General features: G+C 43.1%; 1 protein-coding gene across 2 annotated transcripts in view; it reads right to left on the bottom strand.

The window, feature by feature from the left end:
- The window catches only part of TOM1L2 (target of myb1 like 2 membrane trafficking protein), a 59414-nt gene that overhangs the window by 15667 nt on the left and 22827 nt on the right, over positions 1-20920 (bottom strand). For both annotated transcript variants that reach the window (XM_050905760.1, XM_050905761.1), the window contains exons 4-12: positions 20762-20911; positions 15655-15789; positions 14518-14676; positions 13623-13739; positions 10803-10936; positions 8276-8324; positions 7032-7155; positions 5813-5930; positions 3808-3883 (exon numbers count right to left, since the gene is read on the bottom strand). In XM_050905760.1, the coding sequence (XP_050761717.1) occupies positions 3808-3883; positions 5813-5930; positions 7032-7155; positions 8276-8324; positions 10803-10936; positions 13623-13739; positions 14518-14676; positions 15655-15789; positions 20762-20911 (1062 nt within the window). The remainder of the gene's footprint in view (positions 1-3807; positions 3884-5812; positions 5931-7031; positions 7156-8275; positions 8325-10802; positions 10937-13622; positions 13740-14517; positions 14677-15654; positions 15790-20761; positions 20912-20920) is intronic.

The following is a 20920-nucleotide window of genomic DNA, read 5'->3' as shown; positions in this document are numbered from 1 at the left end:
TGCCAGTGGGGTGGAAGATGTCAATCTGGGTAGCAGTTCTCCCATTCCCTTCCTTTCATAAAGAACTATCCCTACATTACTCAGTTCAATTAGGTATGATCCTACAACTTCCGTATGTTTATTCCAGACCATGAAGTTAAGCACTACCAGAAAAGGCTGCTTTAAAGACACATAGAAAGTGTCCTCTTTATGAACAAGATCCATGAGACTTGTGTTTATCCCTCGAAAAGTGGATACTGCATAAATAAATCAAGACAGTATAAGGAACCAATTGGATTCCCAGGCCTCTTCTGAAGGTGATGTGGGCTCCTACAAATGATTCAGCTGGTTACAGGCCTTTGTGCTGTATAAACCAGAAATTGGTGCAAATCTTTCCCTTTGCCCCAGGTAATGACGTAGGTGGGAAATAAACTCCTTGTACTGTCTGATTTCAAGTGGTTCAGTAGGGCAGGACAGGAGGTGAATGGAGGATGGTTATTCTAGGTAAAGGGACTGGGGTGGGCAGTAGGAATCGCTTCACTGGTGAAGTCCTCACCATTCCTTGTGTAATTAGCCACTTGTCTATGGGCTCCATGTCTGAGTTCCCACCTTTACCTCTCCTCTGTGTTGAGAACAGAAAGGTCCATAAAGAGAGAAACCACAGCAACAACCCGTGATAAAGTAATATAACAGCAGCAAGTTAAAAACTTCACATACACATACACACACACACACACACACACAGAGTTGCCTATGGGAGCTTCTGGCAGCAGCTGCATCCCCCTCTGCTGCCTGTCAGCTCTGTCCATGGAGGGACAGACCTCACCCCGACCTCTGCACTTCCTACAGACAGTTCACACAATTTTGGCACTTCCTCCATGCTGATATTAAAAAAAATAAAAAAAAAAATAAAAAAATCACTGACTAGTAGTGAGGCTGATGTTTGTCATCTTCTTAGAAGAAGAAAAAATGTAGGCTACACGACCTACTAAAATCAGTCAGACTTTACTGGAAACACTAGTGTTACGCACTGTGGAGTCTCCCTTGTTTATGAAGCTGTGAGTTGCAGCACACCCTACTTACCTCCTTGATCTCAGCGGACAGACTCTGCCCCAAACTCTAACAGTACAACAGCTCTAATGATGGTGTTGAGCAGGAGGGTAAGTAACAGCAGTTTGCTGCAGTGTTCTGGCAGTCTTTCAAACTGCCCCTCTCGAAGAGCGGCAGAGGTTAAAAGGACCGCTGATGCATCCAGTTCCTCTGAGCAGGTTGCAGACTGCATGGCACAGCAACACAAAGACTCTCAAGATGGCTTTTGTCCTTCAGCATCTCATCCCTGAGCCAGGGCCCGGATGCAGAGTCATCTCTAGCTCTGGAGGGGCTTGCTCAGGAGCGGCAGAGCGCAGCGGTTCCAGCCCACCGGCCCTGCCAGAACTGGGCTAGCTCAGCAGAGAGCCACTGGTGTGTTTATGTACCTCCATCCAGATACCTGTATACGTGGGATACCTCTCCTGTCCCCATTACCACAGATAATGGAGAATGAGCTGTAATCTTTTATGTCTCATTTCAGTACTTGTGCTGAGAAAAAAAAAAAAGGGGGGGAAATCACTTCAACTTCATCTACTAGCTGTGTAACACTAGAGAATTGTTTCTTGGACACCTCTCCTCCCAGTTGTGATCACGCAACAACTCTGTGGCAACAAAAGCAATTCCCAACATGGAAAAGCAATATTAAGAAAACAGTGTATTTTTAGCTCGTCTTGTTTCCAGCTGCTAAATCATATTAAAAGACAGCTAATGCCACGTGACCAGCCATCTCTCTACAGACCATTCTGAGAATGACTACATTAGAAACGTCGGATGTGCTGAATTTTACCACTGGACAACTGTGCTGGAACAAGACGTGTGTGAAGAATGTGCTGCGAAGCTTTTGGCTCCTCCCTAGAGCTGTTCTTAAATTAGCTCTCTACCCAAATTAACGCATGTCTTTCATTTACTGAGCACTGCCAGTTTTTTCCTACACATGCTGGGGCTGGTAACTTTAGGAGAGTTTAATTTTTATTTCCTTTAAGAAGAGACACCCACAAGCCTCACAACACTTGATAAAAAGTAGTGTTTACCAATTGCCGAAAGACTGCATTTCAAAACAAGCTATTCTGATTACACGATACAGTCATCAGGACCTTTGAAAAGAGGCTGAAAGTCTCTACAACATCTCAGAGCCCAAAGTTCCACAACCCATAAAGCATTTGCCCCCAAAAAACTTTGACCATCAGATTAGCTTAGACACAGCCCTTTGAACTGACAACACTTCGGGCAGAGCAGCAGCTACGCTGGTGTGAATGACACGTCACACTGGTGCCTCAAGCAGAACTGGCTGAGAACAAAAGTGTTAATAAATAAAGACATGACCCCATGGCCACCAGGGGAATATAGGCCCCTTGACCAGTAGCGAAATGCAAGCCCCCTGCATTCGGTTAGCCAGGAACAAAGAGCAGAATCTCAAATCCTTTCCCAGGTCCTGCCAATAACACAGCTCAGTGACACTGGGAGCTTGGGTTGCCACACTGGCTTCAGGAATTCCCCTCTCACCTCCCTTAATATACTTCTGCCCCTGCCTCCCCATGCTTCCCCTTTTTCCCTCAGTACTGCTGGCATGAGTTTTTGTGGGGCTGAGCTTGAAACTGGTCACAGGGCTGACCTGGGTTATAAATTACCCTTTTTGCAGGAGGACAGGAACAAGCGGATAGATTTGTGGGGCGGGGGGGATGCTCCATAAGAAATCATTGCCGAAGCCCTGCTACCACTGAACTGTGGCCAAGGCAGGCAGGCAGCTGTGATCTGACCCCAGCTGGCTCCGAACGCAAATTCTCCCTGGCTCAGAGCACAAGCTGCCAGGCATGCCAGCTGCCCTGAGCACTCCCATTTCAACTTATGAAAGAACCAGGGCGGGCTCAGCCAAGGCATGGGGAGGCAATTCTCCATGGAGGGAGGCGTGTGCACGCTGCACTGGCTCTCCCATGCTACACTGGCTCTGCCATGCTCCCTAGTGGTCAGCAGAGACCAAAATTAGACTAGGAACAGGCTCTGAACTTGCTCCGTCACCCAAAAACTTACACACAGCTGAGTACAAAAGAGCAGGGCGGTTTTAAAAAGCAGAGTGGTAGAAAGGGGTTGAGGGACGATCTGAAAGCTCTTTGCGCTTCTGCCTTCACCAAGGTATGCAGACAAAGCTGGCCAAGCTCGCGCTCTCAAACACGTTTCTAGCATGGGCTGCTGTGAGGTGACAGCGCATGGGCCTCTTCTGCCCACACAAGACAGCAGGAGCCTGCCCTGGGACAGACAGAACAGACTGCATGCAAGCGCAGTTATGGCAAGGCATGTGAAGCATTAAAAGTCTACATAATTTCTCTCCCTGTAACTTGCTCGTGTATCCATGCACTTAGAGCAAAGTCTAGTAGATTAAGACTGCAACAACTTTCATAGGCAAAAACGAACCAAACAAATGCACACCAGCGTTCACAAGATGGTCCCCACTTATTCTTTTCAGCACTGACTCCAGTCAAAGAGCTAGACCCCCCCAGGCAAGCTGCAAGAACACAGGAGAATTTACCCACTATGACTTTGCAGTCTTTTAGGCTGGTGTGCTAAGTAGCAGCTCTTTAGAGATCATTACTGAGCAAGTACTTGCTCCTAGATATCAATTTCAAAATAGCCAGTACGAGCATGTTGCTGGAATACAGAATGAGAAGTCTCGGTCAAAGCAGCTGCCTACAGCTTGGATTCCACGCACGGCTTCAGATAACAAAACGCAGAGCAACGACCTACCCCTCCTGTGTTCTGTTTTCGAACATCCAGGGCAGACGCTAGTCCTTTGACAGCCTGCGGATCCTCATACGTCACGCTGAAAGAAAGGAACAAACCACAGAACTAGAAGGAAGTCCAGCAGTCACCCATGCAGAATGCACTTGCTACTCTCTTTTACTCCCCTGGAAATCAGAAAGCACATTCTTTTTCTTAACAAGACTTCAAGTGTACTAAGTGTATTCCAAGAAGAGGAGTGTGCTCTGTATAAAGACCATCCATCAGTTTCAGTAAGCATGTTGAAGCAAGAAGAGTAAGACTGGCATTATGAAAGGCAGGCAAGTAGGTTACGAGGCACCATAAGCGTGTCCAAGAGCTAGCAGGGGACTATGAAAAGAGGCCTGATTACAGATTACGTTTTGCAAAGCTTTGAAGATGACATTTGGAAGCCTGACCTTGATGTGTGCATGGGGGAGGCAGAGGGAGACTCGAAGACAGATGAAACGTAGCTAAGCAACTACAGCGAAGCATACAAAGAAATGCACTATTTCCAGAGGTTGGATTTTTAAAAAGCTTCTTAAATTGCTATGCAAAAGGGACATGTAGCAGTCAGGTGACAGAGGCAACAGCATCATTTCTCAGAGCGCAGTGGTGAACCATGAGCTGAAGCAGACGCCAGCACCTGCCCATAAATCAGCCCCTGGGAGGAGCTGCATGTCTGAGCGGGAGGAGCACCTTCTCCTCCAGCGTGCTGGCTTCTCCCAAGCTCTGAGCACAGCACCCAGAGGCTCTCACCTACACACCACGGCAAGTCACACTCACATCTTTACTGCCTCGCTGCTGCTCCATTTACACAGCGTACAATCCAAGGAAGATATAGCAATCCTCCCTTGTGAAATCATGGACTGATATGTGCTCCTTGTTCCATTAGCTCGCAGAAGGAGATAGAGGTGCAGTGTGGGAAGACTAGTTTCGTGCTTCATTTAGCACAAGAGACAGAGGGACCTCCATTAGATCTCTCTGCAATGCATCTCCTTTCTGACTATACATTAGGGCTCTCAGCCTGAAATCTCCAGTGATAACGTACGCCTCTACAGTAGAGCACGTCTTCTCAACACTGATACTACAGCTGAGGCAGTACCAATAGCTATATTGATAACTGCAAATAAAAGATCCCAATAAATCTGCTGGCTCAAGTTTTCCAGAGCTGTAAGTTTTTGATAATCTGCTAAGGTCTGAGCTAAAATATTTAACAACATTTGCTAGTTTGAGACAAGATACTGATGATGTTCTGACTGCTGGTAGCCACTACATCCTCTAGAATCTGAAACTAGAAGGAGGCAAGAAATAATATATGAAAGAAAAATACCTGACTGTGTCTTTTACTGAATCTCACTTGACAGGGATTGAAGGATTTCTTAATAACTGCATAGATTTATTTTACATTAAAATAATTTGACCTGTTAAATGCCCTTGAAAGTGCCAGATTTGCAGCTCTAGCGATGCAAGCCCTGTGCATATAAACAAATTAGGGATAGCATGGCAGCCAAGCAAGCTACGCTGCCTTGACAGCCTGCGAGAGTCTGACTGCTGGGCCAAAGGGAGAGTTTAACTGGATGGTAATTCTGTTTCCAAGCCCTTGATGACAGTAATTCAGTCACCAAAGTATATCCATGACCTTCAGGTGAAGGACCCTTATGCTCCTGTATCTCAAGCAGTGGCCGAGTGGATGGGATGACAAGCCTTTATGAGAGAAGCATCTGCAGAAGTAAAGGCAGTTCATTTCCAAGTTTCCAGTGAGCTCATTAACTAAGACAGTCAAATAACATTACTCAGCCAGTCTGCTCTGCCCAGCAGCAGGAACTTCTCCACTTGCTCATACTAATAATGACCAACAGGATAGGGATTGGATTAAAAGCACAAAAACATACGCCAAAACTACTTTTTTAGTCAAGAAGTTTCAGATTTATGCCCTTAGAAAACAGCAATGCCATGACTCAAACAGCGCTAAAGACAAACTCCAACATACTTCTTTCGCTGCTCAGCCAAGGAACTGCCTCTTGTCTGTGCAAACATGTCGAAGTCATCACGAGGATTACAGTGTTGTAGAGAGCTGAGTGTGCCACTGACGCTGTTTGTACCCAAGTCTGCAACCAGAGGCAAAAAAAGCAAACCAATGAAATAGCAACCATATGCAAGCACCACTGCCATGACTACGTAGGTTACAGAGGAAGTCATTAACAATACAGGATAGCTATAGATATCATCTAGTTAACAGTTGCAGCACTGAGCACAGTTCTGTCCAGAAGAGGCTGGAGGCTGCTAATCATGCTTGTCTTAAAAGACAAATGTAGAGATTGTCTTATTCCTCCTGGAAGCACCACACCATAAGTACTCCTCATCGAGAAGCCAGCATTTGGGAATTGGTGTGCATCTGCTGCCAATCTCATCCTGAGATATGTACTATTCATTAACATGGTCCAAATTTTGGGGCATGGATACTAGTCTTCTCCACAATGCTGCCTCTCAGCTATTGACTGCAAAACCAACAGTTTCAAATCAAGTGATGTGATATTGGCGCAGTGCTGAAAAAGGTGGAGAACCTTCAGTCAAATTGAGTGATCCTATCAAGCAATCTTTGGTTTGATTTAATGTAAAACACCTAACAGTTTCATAAAACCTTTCATCCAAAGATTTCAAATATTATTTGTAGAAGGGGAATCAAGAACATTCACCAGACTGATTTCATGGAGTGCTATACCTAAGCAGAAATAAAAGTAGTAGTACAAGTTTTACCATGAACAAGAACCTGCACCCTTTCCTTCAGTCTCCCCTTTGGTTAATAAATCCCTCCCTTTGTGCCACGCTGGTTCCCAATTACAGATCGCTACAGTGCAGGGGAGTGGGAAGCCTTCCTAATCCTGTAAGCCACATACCCAAACCTTCCGAAGGCTACATGGCAACATTAATCAGGTAGTGGAGAGCCAAAGGGAGCAGAAACTCCCTGACCCACAAGTGAAAAATGGCTCCTCGTAAATCCCAACAGCCTACTACGATAAGGGCTTGTACTGAGCGTTTGGGTCGGTCAGAGGGACCTCAGCAACCACTCAGACTTGCTCCCACAATCGCACACCTGGATTGCCTAGCAGCCCCCGCATGCTGTTCAAGACCCACAGACTGATTAGGCTTGAAAAAGTCCATGCATTGCAGCCTCATGTTCATCAGCACTATTTAGATCAGGTACTCACCAAGCCCCGCAAGCTGTGAAGAAAGTGAAGACGGGGGTGCTGAGTTTCCAACCATTGGGCTCACTACAGCTGGAGAGCCAGGACCCAAATCTATTAAGTTATCTTCTGTCACCTCATTCAGTACCTGTTGGGACACAAGAAACAGAGCAAGTTACACATGCCACAGATTTCTTCTTGCAGTGCAACATTAACCACCAAAAAATAACGGGCGCTTCCTACAAAGATCTCTCTTGCATACTGCCAAATGGACCAGTCTCTTGGATACTATGGTGATGAGTGCAGAATAAAAAGGGTCAGCCACCAAAAAAACTCAGTTTGACTGCTCAGCACAGCAGGAAACTCTCCTGGAGGTCATCTACATCTCTTCAGATTTAGCTAATGTGTCTGTGTTCTCCACCTCTTTTAGCACTGGATCAACATCAGATCTAAGTCAAACTGAATTTGCTACCATCTTCCACAGTAGGTATAAACTGTTTTCAGAAAGAAAACTTCTTTGTTGTGACTAAAGTTACAATGCAGAGCCTGTGCTGAAGTTTACATCACACTGCAGTAGAAGCGGCAATCAAACAGGCAAAGTAAATAGAGGAAATGGTTAGAAGAATGCAGAATAGAAAGTGTAATAGTGCCACAGATGAATTCATCATGAACTCAGATCTTGAACACTATAAAACAACTATAAATAGTTTTCATTGAAAGAACAATTAGAACTGTAACTCTTCAGCTTGGAAAGGGGCTGCTGAAAAAGGAGATGAGAGAGGTTCCTAAAATTATGAGTGGCATGAAGAAAATTAACCTGAACAGCGGTATTGTAAGACACAGTGAAGAAGAATTACATAGAGCAAATAAAAATCATTAAGTGACTTGATCAAATGTAAACAAAATATTTATTATATATAAATACCCACATAAATATGTAAAAACATGCAGTGAAACTGTGGAACTCAGTGCTTGAGGACATTGTGAATGCCTAAAGTCCACATGGACTCAAAAGCAATCAAAAAAGTTAATAGAGGAAAGAAAATCCATCAAGGATTGTAAACACAGAGATGTTTTAGTGTAGTGTCTTCCTGAGCTAAAAGTTGTCACTTGCGGTTTGCCACATTCTTACACTCTTTTCCTGGTATGCACTATTAGCCACTACAGGCAGAACACAAGGCTCGACAGGTAAAAGGTCTGATACTAGTGATATTAGTACAGCTAGCATGGTGTAGCTGCTGATATAATAAATGGAGTTAGGTACTTACTCCATTGCTGGCATTTTGTGTTGAACGTCCCGATCTGTATCGTTCAAATCTGTTTAGAAAAAACCAAAAAAACAACATGGACTATCAAAGCTGCCAATAAACAATGAAAAACACAAGTTTGTAACAAAGCCGTGACATGCTCGCTACTGAACTTAGTTTTTGTTGGTTCAAGAGGGAACCCTGAAAGCTTTAACTCCAAGCCCCCAGGCCAAAGGGAGGATAATTGTAGAAGTTGCATTCTTGGCAAATGTTAAGTTGACTAATCTGATCTTGCAGCACACACATGCCTGAAAAACACTGTACGATTTGTCTTTGGGTTCGGGGTTTTTTTTTTTTTTCCATTAAGTGCTTCGTGATAGACTATTCTGTTAGCCAAGGGACAGGAGGAACTGCAGCAAGATTGATGCTCCCAGCTAAATAAGCTGAGCACCTCAGCAAGTCTTACTCCCACTTAACAGCTCCCTCTTGCTGCAATACATGTAAATTAGAAGCCATATGCATGCTGGCACAGCCCTACCCAGGCAGCACGTGGCAAGAGAAACAATGATTAGTAGATTCATTTCTTAAAACATTCTGGGTCAGCTCAAAGATCGTCAGAACCTATGTTCAAATAGGTTGGTACTTTCCAAGAATGAAAAGTAACGATGTTGGATAAAAATCCTCATACTTCTTAGGGGAAGAAGCCTAGCTAGTCAAGATCTGGTCTCTTTTCTACTCCTTTCCCAACCAGCTGTGCATCTGGGGCTGCAAACCTAAACCCAGCTTTCATGAACTCAAAAAATCAGGGGGAAATACCTCCTCCCAAGGTCTGTCTGAAGCCAGTCTGATCTCCTTCCTTACCAGGAAAAGCACCGTGATTTCTCTGAGGTTAGAATTTTTCCTCATTTAAAAGTAGTTTCACATGTAACCTCTCTTTTCAGTAAAAAACCCGTAATATTCATATAATCCTGTGGGTTTTCTCCCAGATGGACAAAATACAACAGAGAATCTCAAGCAAACGAAAATGTTTTCTTAATGTAACAGAGGAAAAGGCAGACTTAAAAGGCAGCAAAACTAAATTCAGGCCCAAATTTCAATTTTAGGAAACTGTGGGTGTCTACTATTACTGGAAATCCAGCTCCCTTACTTGGAAACCTAAGACACCTCCTACCCCATATTTCTCACCAAAAGGCTTATGAACCACACGTTCGTTTACATCCAAAGCTTCACAGTGAAGGCCAGAGCTCCTGCCTGAGTCACTGACAGAGCTCGATACCCATACTAGAAATCAGGGTGATGGATGTGGAGCTTTTGGAATAGCAGAGGAGGAACTGAAATTTATTGAAACGCTTAGACCAGTGCAGCTATTCTACCACAAATAGCTTGCTAACATCACTCAGCTCACCTTTCAGCGTATAATGACTACAAATACATTAGCCCCAGCCAGCAAAGTCACAGATGGAGGAAAATAGAAAAAATATTAAGGGTGACCAGACTGAGCCTTAGTGACAGTTACACTCTGCCACTTGTAGAATCATGCTTGTGCATGAAACACATATCATTTCACATAAAAAGCCAGCATTTCTTTCAGAGTTTGCCCCAATCTCCTCTGAACGACTAAATCAAAGACAAAAATCGAGGCCACTGAGTCTTCTTTCCAGCCTTTGCCGTGACAGCACAGATTCACAGATCTAGAGTCTAATTTATTTTTAAAGGCTTGAGAAACAAAGCCCTGTGCTAAGAGCAAGTAACAAAGGGTACTCTTTAGTGCCTCGCTCCCCAGGCCTGTCATTAAGGGGAAGATTAAACTTTCCCAAGACTGCTGTATCACGTGTCACCTACTGCAGCAGATGTGGCTGACAGCGCCTTTGTCTAACATGTTGAAAGTCCTATGACCCAAGTCCCGCCCCTGGGGATGATTCCCGCCGACCAACTCTTCGAAACCTCAGCTCTGCGCAAGACAGGCTTTTTTCAAGATTTTAAGTGTTACTTAAAAACAAAACCCTTACATGGATGAAGGTCACGCCCACCTCAGACGGCTCCCCTTGCACCAGTACGGGGACTAGAAAGCTCAGAGATCAGAAGACAGAGAGAGCTCACGGGAGCCTCCCTAAGCCAGGAAGCAGCACAAGCGTTTGTGCAGAGCCCAGGCTAGCAAGTGGAACTAGCGGCTGTGGCTGTGCTATTTTCGGTCCCAAGTCCCTACATCTGTACAGCACTGCACAACAGGGACGTGCAGACTCAAGTCTCTGCTAGTTCTGAGAGTTTTGCACAAGGTTGCCCTGCATTTTATGGATGCGTCCCACAAAAATTCAACGGCTAGGACAAAAGATAAAAAAAATCATAGTATTAAAGGAAACAACTGAAACAGGAATGTTACCATAAAAGACCATAAAAAGACTTTGTAAATGCTTTCTGTGGTTTGGTTCTCTGCATTTTGTTACATTGCACCGTTGGCCCAGATGGCCAACTCTTGTCAACTGACCTATTTTACACTTAAGTGAAAACCCAGAATGAATGTAAACAGTTGATGGAAAAGGTCCCCCACCTTTCATATCGGAGGAAGACGTTATTTAAATCGTCATTCACATGCAGTAGTTCCTCTGTGACTTCTTCATTGGACACTCGTGAGATAAGCTCCACAATTCTCTGCTGCATAGCTCTACAGGTTCGGTTCAGTTCCTAGGAGGAATGCATTGCGCACACACATTCTGATAAGCAGCTAGCAATAAGTAGATTTAGTTGAGCTCTGTTCACAGCCAAACATATCCCCCAGCTGAGAAACACTAAGACAAGTCTATCTTTGCATGATTAAATGTCACCCAAAAGCACATCTAATCAAACATGCCCTTCAAGAGACGATGGCATGAAACCTTGAGAGCCTATTTACAATTCAACATCCTGATTCTTCTTTAACTCTGAGCACTTCAGAAAATAAATATCTGTATTTTAGTGATCTGTTTTAAGAATAAAACTTGTTAATACAACAGCTTTCCAGAAGAGAGCTTTCAAGGAAAATTCAATCTGCTCTTTTTGGCAATACCATCCTTAAAAAACTAAAAGATGCACACGGTGGTACAAGTGGGGAAAAAAAGTTCATCAGGGCTACCACGAGTAGCTAAGTCTGTGCTAGGAAGAGAAGTGCTGGGGACGCAGAACTTACCAGCTACTGAGAACATGAGGGTGAACACAAAACAAGGAGCAACAGCATGAAAAGATGAGCACTCCACACACACTTCAGTACTGAACTATACACAGAAACACTCCCTTCAATGGAGCAAGTCCACAGACAAGAGACTGCAAAAAGGCAGTGGGGAGTTTCAGAAGAAAATTTTAAAGAATATAGAGTAAGGGCATTTATTTTAGAAGTCTCTCATGCCAAGAAATCTAGATTTGAGTTTGCCTAAACCAGGAGTTCTCATGCTTCCAGGACATCTCTTCCATCACCAATTACTTAGCAGAATTCTGTACTCCTGAAAGGCCTCAAGACCAAAGGTCAAAACCAGTCTGTTGAGGAGGAACTACAAGAAGAAACGTGACATATGGCATGGCACCACTGATTAGGCCCACGGTTTTACTTCAATAAGCACTGACATTTCAACTAAAGCATGTCCCTCTGTCATCTTCTCCCCCACCCCCCCAGCTCCACTTCACAGCAAAAATTCAGCACTAAACAAGGATGACTTGTTGGTACACAACCTTCGGGATGAAAGCAAAAATGTGTTTGTTTTCCTTGCTTGGTCTGACATCCTAAGCTCTGGATAAATTTCACCTAGTGCAATCCAGCTGCCTTAACAGCTTGAGGAATGTGTTCTCCAATGTCAGTTTTGATCCCATCACTTTAGAAGCAGATTGTGACATTTCAGAGGTTTGTTTGCTGCCTTTCCGAGAGGGCTGACAGTACCTATCTATTCTGCTCAGAGCTGGCTCTCTAGCAAGCTGTTTACATTTGATTGTTGGAGAAAATGTCAGGAATTATTTAAGGAGGAGGGCTATATAAACCTCAAAGCAAGGAGTCCTTGCGTGCAGCACCCAGCTCACAGCTTTCAAAAGACTAACCATCCTTTGTGATCAAAACCAGGTTCTCCCCAGCTCTGTGATTCAGATTTAGGATGCATCAGTCAAAGAAGGGAACCAGTTGGAATAAAGCATCGTTGCTGTCACTCCATTTTATGATCAAGTTCTTTCACCTTACAGCTATGCTGTAAGGTTACGCTGTCAAGACGTTAGTAGTTGTTTCTGAATGTAAGCAAACTGTTCTACGCTGTTTTGGTCTGTCGTGGTTTCCTGGAAGCTTCTTTTGTTTTGAGCAGTCCGACCCAAATGGGCAGTAACTGAAAGGCTCTTTATTGCAAAGCCTCTCATCAGCTGCCATGATGGCTCTGAGACAAACACGCAATACCGCTGCATGGGAGAGACCAGTTTTTGGATGGATTTCAAACTCTGATGTATCACAGAGAGCAAATGCCTGCCTTCCTCCGAATGTACTGCTGTGGGAGCCCATCCTCCCTGCTGGAGGATCAAAACAGAAGCCTATTTCTGAAGCTATGGAAAGGCAAATACCATGTTAAGGGCAGCAGCTGAAATGCTAGATCACAGTATTCCTCATCTGTGTTGCATGTGGTACTGTGCTACTTTCCTCAACCAAAAGGCCACCCCGCTACCACTGGCCTAGGGAAACAGGTATGAAGCCTGAGACATGAGCTCAACTTATACCGTTTTCCCTCTTGAGATAATAAATGCTGCACTGGATTGAGACTTGCCAGCAAAGAAATCCCTTCTGATTACCCAGTCTAATCCTCCAGACAGCATCAAACTTCGCCTGAGCACCTGCCTTAAGACACTACTTTCAGGAGAAGCTACAGCACGTGTTCTGGAAAGACAGTTAGTTCATATATAAGATTTCAAGTGGCAGAGAATCCACAGACCCTTGGCAATATTTAGTCCAGCTGGAAACATGGAGTGGTTTTTTCCTGCATAGTGACTGGGAATGTTTTGACACTGTACAAGTGATGATGGAGGATGTAAAAGAAGCAGAAATGCTCAGGGCTTACAGAGCCTATGGCAATTCTAAGCTGCTTTGTGGTAAAGAAGACCTTATATTCAACATTGGGAAAAATTTCTAGCTATGCAGAGAAGAAAGCACTGGAACAAGTTTCAAGAGAAGTTAGGAAATCCTTGTCACTGGAAGCTTTAACAAATGAAGAACATCAAGTGAGGAGACTAACAAGGGTCAAGCACAGCCCACATTCATTATGTAAACCAAGCAAACCAAGCCACCAAGAAGTGAACTACAACGAAAACCACACCCCGCAGAGAAACTCAAGCACAGAAAGGATCAGAATCATATTTGCTAGGAAACTGTTACCTGGAGTAACTCAAGGTCTGAGGAATCCTCTTGTCCAGGTACCATTTCTGTCAGCATTTCAGACATCACTTTTGTATTCCCACGAACAATATCCAGTTCACTGCGCAGCCGGGCAATCTAAATTGAGGTAAAAAGACAGCAAAATACTGCATAATCTTTTGGTTTAAGCAGATCATTTTCAAGAACTGACTTTGTGATACCTCTGGTTCTGTCTGACTTGATATCTGAGGCTCCAGACATTCTAGCAGGGGAAAAAAAAATGTAAAGATAAAAAGTTTACCCAGGACAGAATTTTAGAAAGCAACAGAAAGAGAAAAGAACTTTGTAGAACCACTCACTATCATCACAAACCCAGATGTGCTGTGCTTGTATGGAAGGGAAGCAATTGAAAACAGCAGCTAAAAACAGACCTCGGTTGCAGTACACCTTGCGTGCCTCGCTCAAGTGTGGGGAAAGATGTATAAATTTTACTCAGGATCTTTGGCTCTGAAGTTATTATTTTTGCAGAGAGAAAAGAAGATCCTATATTAGGGCATTTGCAAGGGTCTTACAGATGCAGACTTAACTCCCTGTTAGAAAGACTTCCTGCATCTGCAAGACATTCTGTGCCTTTAAAGGAGTGGGGCTAATGAGAATAACTGCTAACCTACTGCACAACCGCTGAGTGGACTGGTATATCAGATTGTGAGGTTTCGTAACTGCTGCCATTAGGAGGCCATACATACAAATCTAAAGCCTAGATTTTACAGTATAATAGGAGGAAAGATTACTAAGCAGAACCAGACCTAGGAGGCAATCAAAGTCAAAAAGAGTTAAAATGAAAGTTCCTCTGCAAATTGGTTTCTAATTCGATCTGCTCAAAGAGCCTCACTCAAAAGAATCATCATCCCAATACCTGTTCAGAATTGGCAGTGATGGGACCAGTCACATTCAAAGCTGGGGCCTGAGGAGCAGAATACGCCGTTGGAGAAGACGAAGAATATGAACTGGTGCTCATCCTTTGCTGAGACTGTGAATTGTGCATATTTGCTGCAGGATCAACTTCAGGAACACTCTGCCACATCAGAAAGACAGGAGTTCAAAAGCTGAATTGTGACGGCACTCCCTTGGTCAGCAACTTCAGGCCAAATATGCTCAAATATAGAACATAATTGCACCTTGTGGAAAAGGTCAGTGTAGTTACAAGAACAGACTGGCAGGCCAGCCCATAAACAGACAGCTGCAACACAAATGCATGCCCCTATATTTTGACCCAACCCACACGGATTTAAGTCAATTTACCTTTACAAGAAAAGTGAGAAGCAAAATAAAAACAAGAGCCGAAGATAAGTAATTATAAATTAAACTAGGAATTAAGTTGCAGACTTACAAAAAATGATGTGATACATCGATACTGAATTTAATTAATCTTGACACAAGAATTGTAATCTTGCAGTCCTTGATCACTTGCATTTACCACTTCAAAGATTCATTAACTTCAGTTTTCAGAGTGAATAATCAGAACACCTGTGATCATTAAGTTACTTCCTAGCAGCAGTTCTGTCAACTTTCCAGACCTAACTTTCAGAGGTGTAAAGATCTCACGTTACCATGGGATCAGGGAGAGATTCAGACTCTGTACGCCTTTAAAAGACAGGCAGGCCTTGGTTCAGGGTTATCACCAACAGAAACAACCATACTTTCGAGCAAAAGAAGTAAATCTCAATCGTATATCCTGCTGGACTCTCTCTGAACAAATTAGTTGCATTTGTCTGGTGGTTTTGTGGTACAAGACAAGTGTACAAACCTCCTCCAAACTCTTTTCTCTTCTCAGATTGATGTTTGACTCAAGGGAGGAGATATCATTAGCTTATCAGCCTGTCATATGCAGCTGTATTATACTTCTCCTACATGCCCTTTCACTATTAAAAAGTCCTTCCAGGAGTGAGAAAATGAGCCAAATTCAGAGAAACTGGAGGGGAAAGAAGAGTAGTTATCCAACTATTTAGACATCTTGGGAAAATATCCCTGGAATTTCAATGCTGCAGCTTACCCTCTGTGGTGTGTGTATTGGAGACAGAGCATCAAGATCTGCCATGGGAAACTCTACGCCTTTCCTCTTGAGTTCTTCATAAATATGCACTACTCCAGTTAAATCAGGACTACTTCGAAAGGCATCAGCCCAAGCCTGGAAAACATGAGGGATTATCCATAAACCTTCCAAATGAAGTTCCAGCTCCACCCTGACCTCAGATACTGACTACAAAAGCTTTCATGTATTTCAGCTTCAAAGGGAAGCTGTAATCATTAGGCCTGGTCTAAAAGATCCTGCAAATATTATTAAGACAGTCACATACACATTTTATTCAAATATAAAATAGACAGGAACCCAGTGCACAGTAGCTATGTCTAGCCCCTGACATCATCAAAATCTGTAAATGCAAATGAAACCTTCTTCCAATCTCTTCTACTTAGCAGTGATTGCATGCTGATCTTTTCTTGCATGTTCTATGGCCAATGACCCACCAGAAAAAGTCTGTGTGAAAGATTAAATTGATCGAAGCAAAATTCATAAAGTCATACAATAATCTCAGGCAATGTCAATTTACTTTGTGAAACATCCTCATTTGTTGCTAAAGAAAAAACACAGCTGTCAAGTTTTCTTCAGTATTTTATTTGGACCAAACTTAAATAAAAAAGGTAGTTTCTGAGGTTCTTATATTGTGAAACATGCAGTCCCATGAGCAGCAGAACTAATGAAGCCTGGGTTCTTACAGAGCATATCCAACACTTAAGACACCCTGGTGTGTCAGAAAGAACAAATTTAAAGGGAGAATTTCCCACAGCCAGAACACTCATAATCTCTCTCCTGCATGAATTCTCTGGTGTCTAAAAAGACTCCAATTCACATTTGAGCTTTTTCTTCAGTGGGAGTACGAAGTGTTTCTCTTCCCTAGCCAGCCTCCTGTACTCATGAAGCTGCTAGGAGCATGAGCATCTTGAAAGCCTCTACCCCCTTTCACTTTTGCTGGAAATTGGCCAAGTATTAAAAATTTAGAGGAAGGAAAAATTGAAATATTATGACTCAATTAAAAATGAAGCATTCCACAAACCCCCACATATGTGAGGCAGAGTATCAGTGTGCTGGATCCAGAACTACTGTGAGACGTGTGTGGGGGCTCTGAACTTAATTCATTTAGGCATCACTTTTACACTAGTTCTTTGACTATTTTTACTTTAAAAGCTGTTTTTAGCCACTTTTTATATTTGAGAGGAGAGAAATCAAAGATAGCAAAGCAAGATAAGAAATAATATTAATATTTAACTTACATTTCTATTCTGTTCAATTCTAAGAAAGAGCATTTCCTACCCTACGTGCGCAGGAGACAATCCATTATCAGTTGCAAGCTAACAATTCTGGGTTTGCTTCTCAGCTTTTTAAAGAGTAAATTAACTGCATCAACTGTTCTGATGCAGTGCAAGTCCAAACAGCCCTCTTTGAGCCAGAGAAAACAGCTCTGACTGCAAAGAGCCATTCTGTTTCCTTGGAACTGACCTTCCAAACTATCCCTAATTCTGACGGAGGTATTGACTGTACAAGTAACTCTACCCTTGCACTTTCTCTGCATTTTCAATTTACATAAAAAGTCATCTGAATGATGCTTCTACATAATGGTATTCCCCACTTCAACTCTATTTGCAAGTAAGAGTGAAAAATGCTAGGCAAGGGATGCTCTATTTAATAATCACTCGAAAGAAACTTCGAGGCAAAAGTATGCTGCCTTGCTGCCCCCAACTTTTAATGAGGCTTGTTTGTCCAGGAGGATATACTAATGCATCCTCCCTTTCACTGGCTTCCTATAGATTTTGCTGTAGGCACTACTGACAGTGAACTCCCTTCATTTGCACTCTACCTTTTTAATATATTCTCTCTTCTGCAACTCTCTTTCCTGGAGAAAGGAGACACTTTCATTTGTATTCTTCTTCTGCCTGAGCTGGCAGCATTATCTACATTAGTGTGTCTCTCAGAGGTCACAAGCAGGACTGGGCGCTATTGTCCTAAGTGCTGTCTACACACATTGTAAGACAATCCCTGTCCTAGACAGCTTACAATTCAACTAGGCAAGAGTAATATTAGCTCTAATTTATGGATAAGAAGCTGCACACAGAGCTTAGGAGACTTGCCCATTGTCCAAACAAGCGTATGACAGAGGTGAGATTGCATTCAGATCTTCTAAGACTTTGGGCCAGACTATCAAAGGTAGATACTTAAGGATGCTGCTGCATAAATCCCACGTGGCACCTCAGTGTGCCCAAACAGGTTAATTAAATGCCATTGCAAATCTGGCCCCTAAATCAGTGACCATCGCAAGACAATTCTTCCAGTGTCAGACACTTTTTAACATAGGTACCCTCAAAAGAATTTGCCGTGCCACTAAAAGCTTCCCCATGCTTTGTCTTTGATGACAGTGCTCAGCTACTGGGCAGAAAGGTGGTATGAACTCTGAGGTGATATGCAAGCTCTTACCAGAGGCACAGCAATAAGGAATATTTCCAAGGCCTTTTAGCAAGGTGAAGAAGGAAGGATAAGCAATATGTAATACATGCTAATTCATGTACTGGCCTGGTTTAACCCCAGCCAGCAACTAAGCACCATGCAGGCGCTCACCCCTCCACCCCTCCCAGTGGGATGGGGAGGAGAATCAGGAAAAAAAGTAAAACTTGTGGGTTAAGAGCAGTTTAATAAAGTAAAATAAAATATAATACTAACAATAATAATAATAATATTATAATAATAGTAATGAAAAGGAATATAACAGAAAAAAGAGAGAGAAATAAAACCCAATACAGGTGATGCACAATGCAATTGCTCACCACCCGCTGACCAATGCCCCATCAGTGATCCGCCCCTCCTGGCCAACTCCCCCCAGTTTATATACTGGGCATGATGTCCTATGGTATGGAATATCCCTTTGGCTAGTTCGGGTCAGCTGTCCTGGCTGTGCTCCCTCCCAGCTTCTTGCACACCTGCTTGCTGGCACAGCATGGGAAACTGAAAAATCCTTAACTTAGGATAAGTGCTACTTAGCAACAACTAAACCATCAGTGTGTTATCAACATTATTCTCACACTAAATCCCAAACACACTGTACCAGCTACTAAGAGGAAAATTAACTCTATCCCAGTCAAAACCAGGACATGCACACTGGGAAATAGGATGAGAAAGTGAGACACATGATGCCCAACATCTCAAAACAGTCACGTCTCTATATAAGAAATTGGATGGCAGCTTCATCTACCCTTGCTATGGAAAGGCCCAGGAGTACAAGAGCTGTATGGTTGAAGACATATGCTGTTTGTACAGCTTTTTTCCATGCTTCCAAGTGCTATTAATCCTCTCACTTCTGTTCTTATTAATTCCCTGATACCAAATTGTAAAAAGCCTACAGAAAGGGATAAATGTAATGTTAGTGGAGCAGAGCTGAGAAGAGATCAGTCCCCTGGAACGGAATTAACTCCAACTGCAGGAAGCTCTAAAGAGCAAAGTCTAAGCCGAGCAAAGTGGTCATGACGTACGGGATATTTTGGGTGTGCATGTCCATAGGGCACCTGAGATGAGTGACTGCAAACACTTTTCCAAACTTGTCAGGCAATCTGGAAAACAAAGTCCCCTACCACCTCCAGCTAAAGAGACACTAACAGAACCCACCCACAGGCAACTTTCATAATTCTCAGGCTTTTTATACCAAAATGCATTTAGTACCCAGAGTGAGTGCTCTACTGCACGAAGTCTCCTCAGATAAAGCTCTGTTTAATACACTCAGGCAATGACTGCGGCTTTTTGGTTATGTTACAAACACTTCCATCTTAGTTGCATTGATGACTGGGAATCCACTTAAATCCAGGACCCAGCATAACCAATATGCTCTAAAACACTGTAGCAGAGCAAACAGTATGGAAACACGCAGAGTTTCTCCTTGTACAACAGTATTTAACCTCATCTGCTGGTCACCGCATGCATCAGCTCTCCCACCAAAGCATGCAGACACTCGAGGGCTCAGTCAGATGCACAATAATTGCTTTTAATAATTTCATTAATTTTGTGCTATTTTTTTAAAAAGCCTCGAGATCTGAGACCAGAAGTAAAGGGACCCCACAGACCTCAATGCCATGCCCACCTAATTCCCCCACCCAGCCTATTTCCTGTTCGGAAATCACTTATTTACATTGTCATGCTCTAATGATGTCCTATCTGTGTATCCAAATAACAAATAAACCAGCAGAAATTCAACTGCATGCTTTGCCACAAAAATTAGAAGTATATTTGGAAAACTCTGCTGCGCATTTGTAAGTACCTTCCCACAAGAAACACTGCAGCAGGTTTATATCATTTTAAATACGCGGTGTCTTTTAGTCTCTGGTGTATGCAATAGCCTGTAGGAGCTTAGTGATAAAGCTTCCTATAATTGTCAGATTTCCTCCAGGCAGGCACCAATGTTTCCTCATGTGTTGCTAATGGTTTGTGGAATTAACACGGCTGTTTATTGTTATGCTGCACAGAAGGAGAAGTGGCAGACAGGCCTATGTCTGAACTTCCCCACTGCAGGCAAGGATCTGACAGCGCACTTTTACTGCACAATAACCAGAGAAAAGGCACCAAAAACATTTTAACTCCTATATGGTCATTTACTTTTCTATAACCATCTTTAAAAGGAATTCAGAATGCTTTCTAATGGAGGGAAACAGCTCCATTTTACGGTCAGGGAAACAGACACAGAAAGGTAAGTGCTCTGCAACTGACAGTGAAAGCGCAATCCTCTAAAATTTCCTGGCCTCAGATGACAAGCCCATCACAGAAGCAGGTCTCCAGCTTCTAGATTTGACTGTTAAATTGCAAAGCCATCCATTTATCTTTTATTAAGTCCTCTTGTTTTAGAGTGGTACCTCTCTAAGTAGAATCCAGACATTTCTCCCTGGGTAAAATATCTATGCGTGTGCATGTCTGCTCTTCCCTGCCCATCTGGATATATTGTTTGTTTTTACATACAAAAAACTTGCCACATTTTTAATGATGACAGCATGTTTAGCGATGCGTAGCACTGAAGCAGACAGTCCTTATTTCAGGCAGCAACATATGGAAGCAGAGACAAGCTGTGTACCTGAATCAGCGCTAGTACTTTATCCTGTACAATAGTGGGGGGATTATTCTTGGGCGAGATGATTTTCACCAGAACACCATCTATGAAGTCACGGTTTGCCACTAAGACATGAAAGCGATGGCCACAGTTCTTCACACAGGTCTCCAACACCTACACACA

Source organism: Gymnogyps californianus, chromosome 15 (genome assembly GCF_018139145.2).
Source record: "Gymnogyps californianus isolate 813 chromosome 15, ASM1813914v2, whole genome shotgun sequence".
Taxonomy (NCBI): Eukaryota; Metazoa; Chordata; class Aves; order Accipitriformes; family Cathartidae; genus Gymnogyps; species Gymnogyps californianus.
This window is presented reverse-complemented; position numbering and strand designations above follow the sequence as displayed.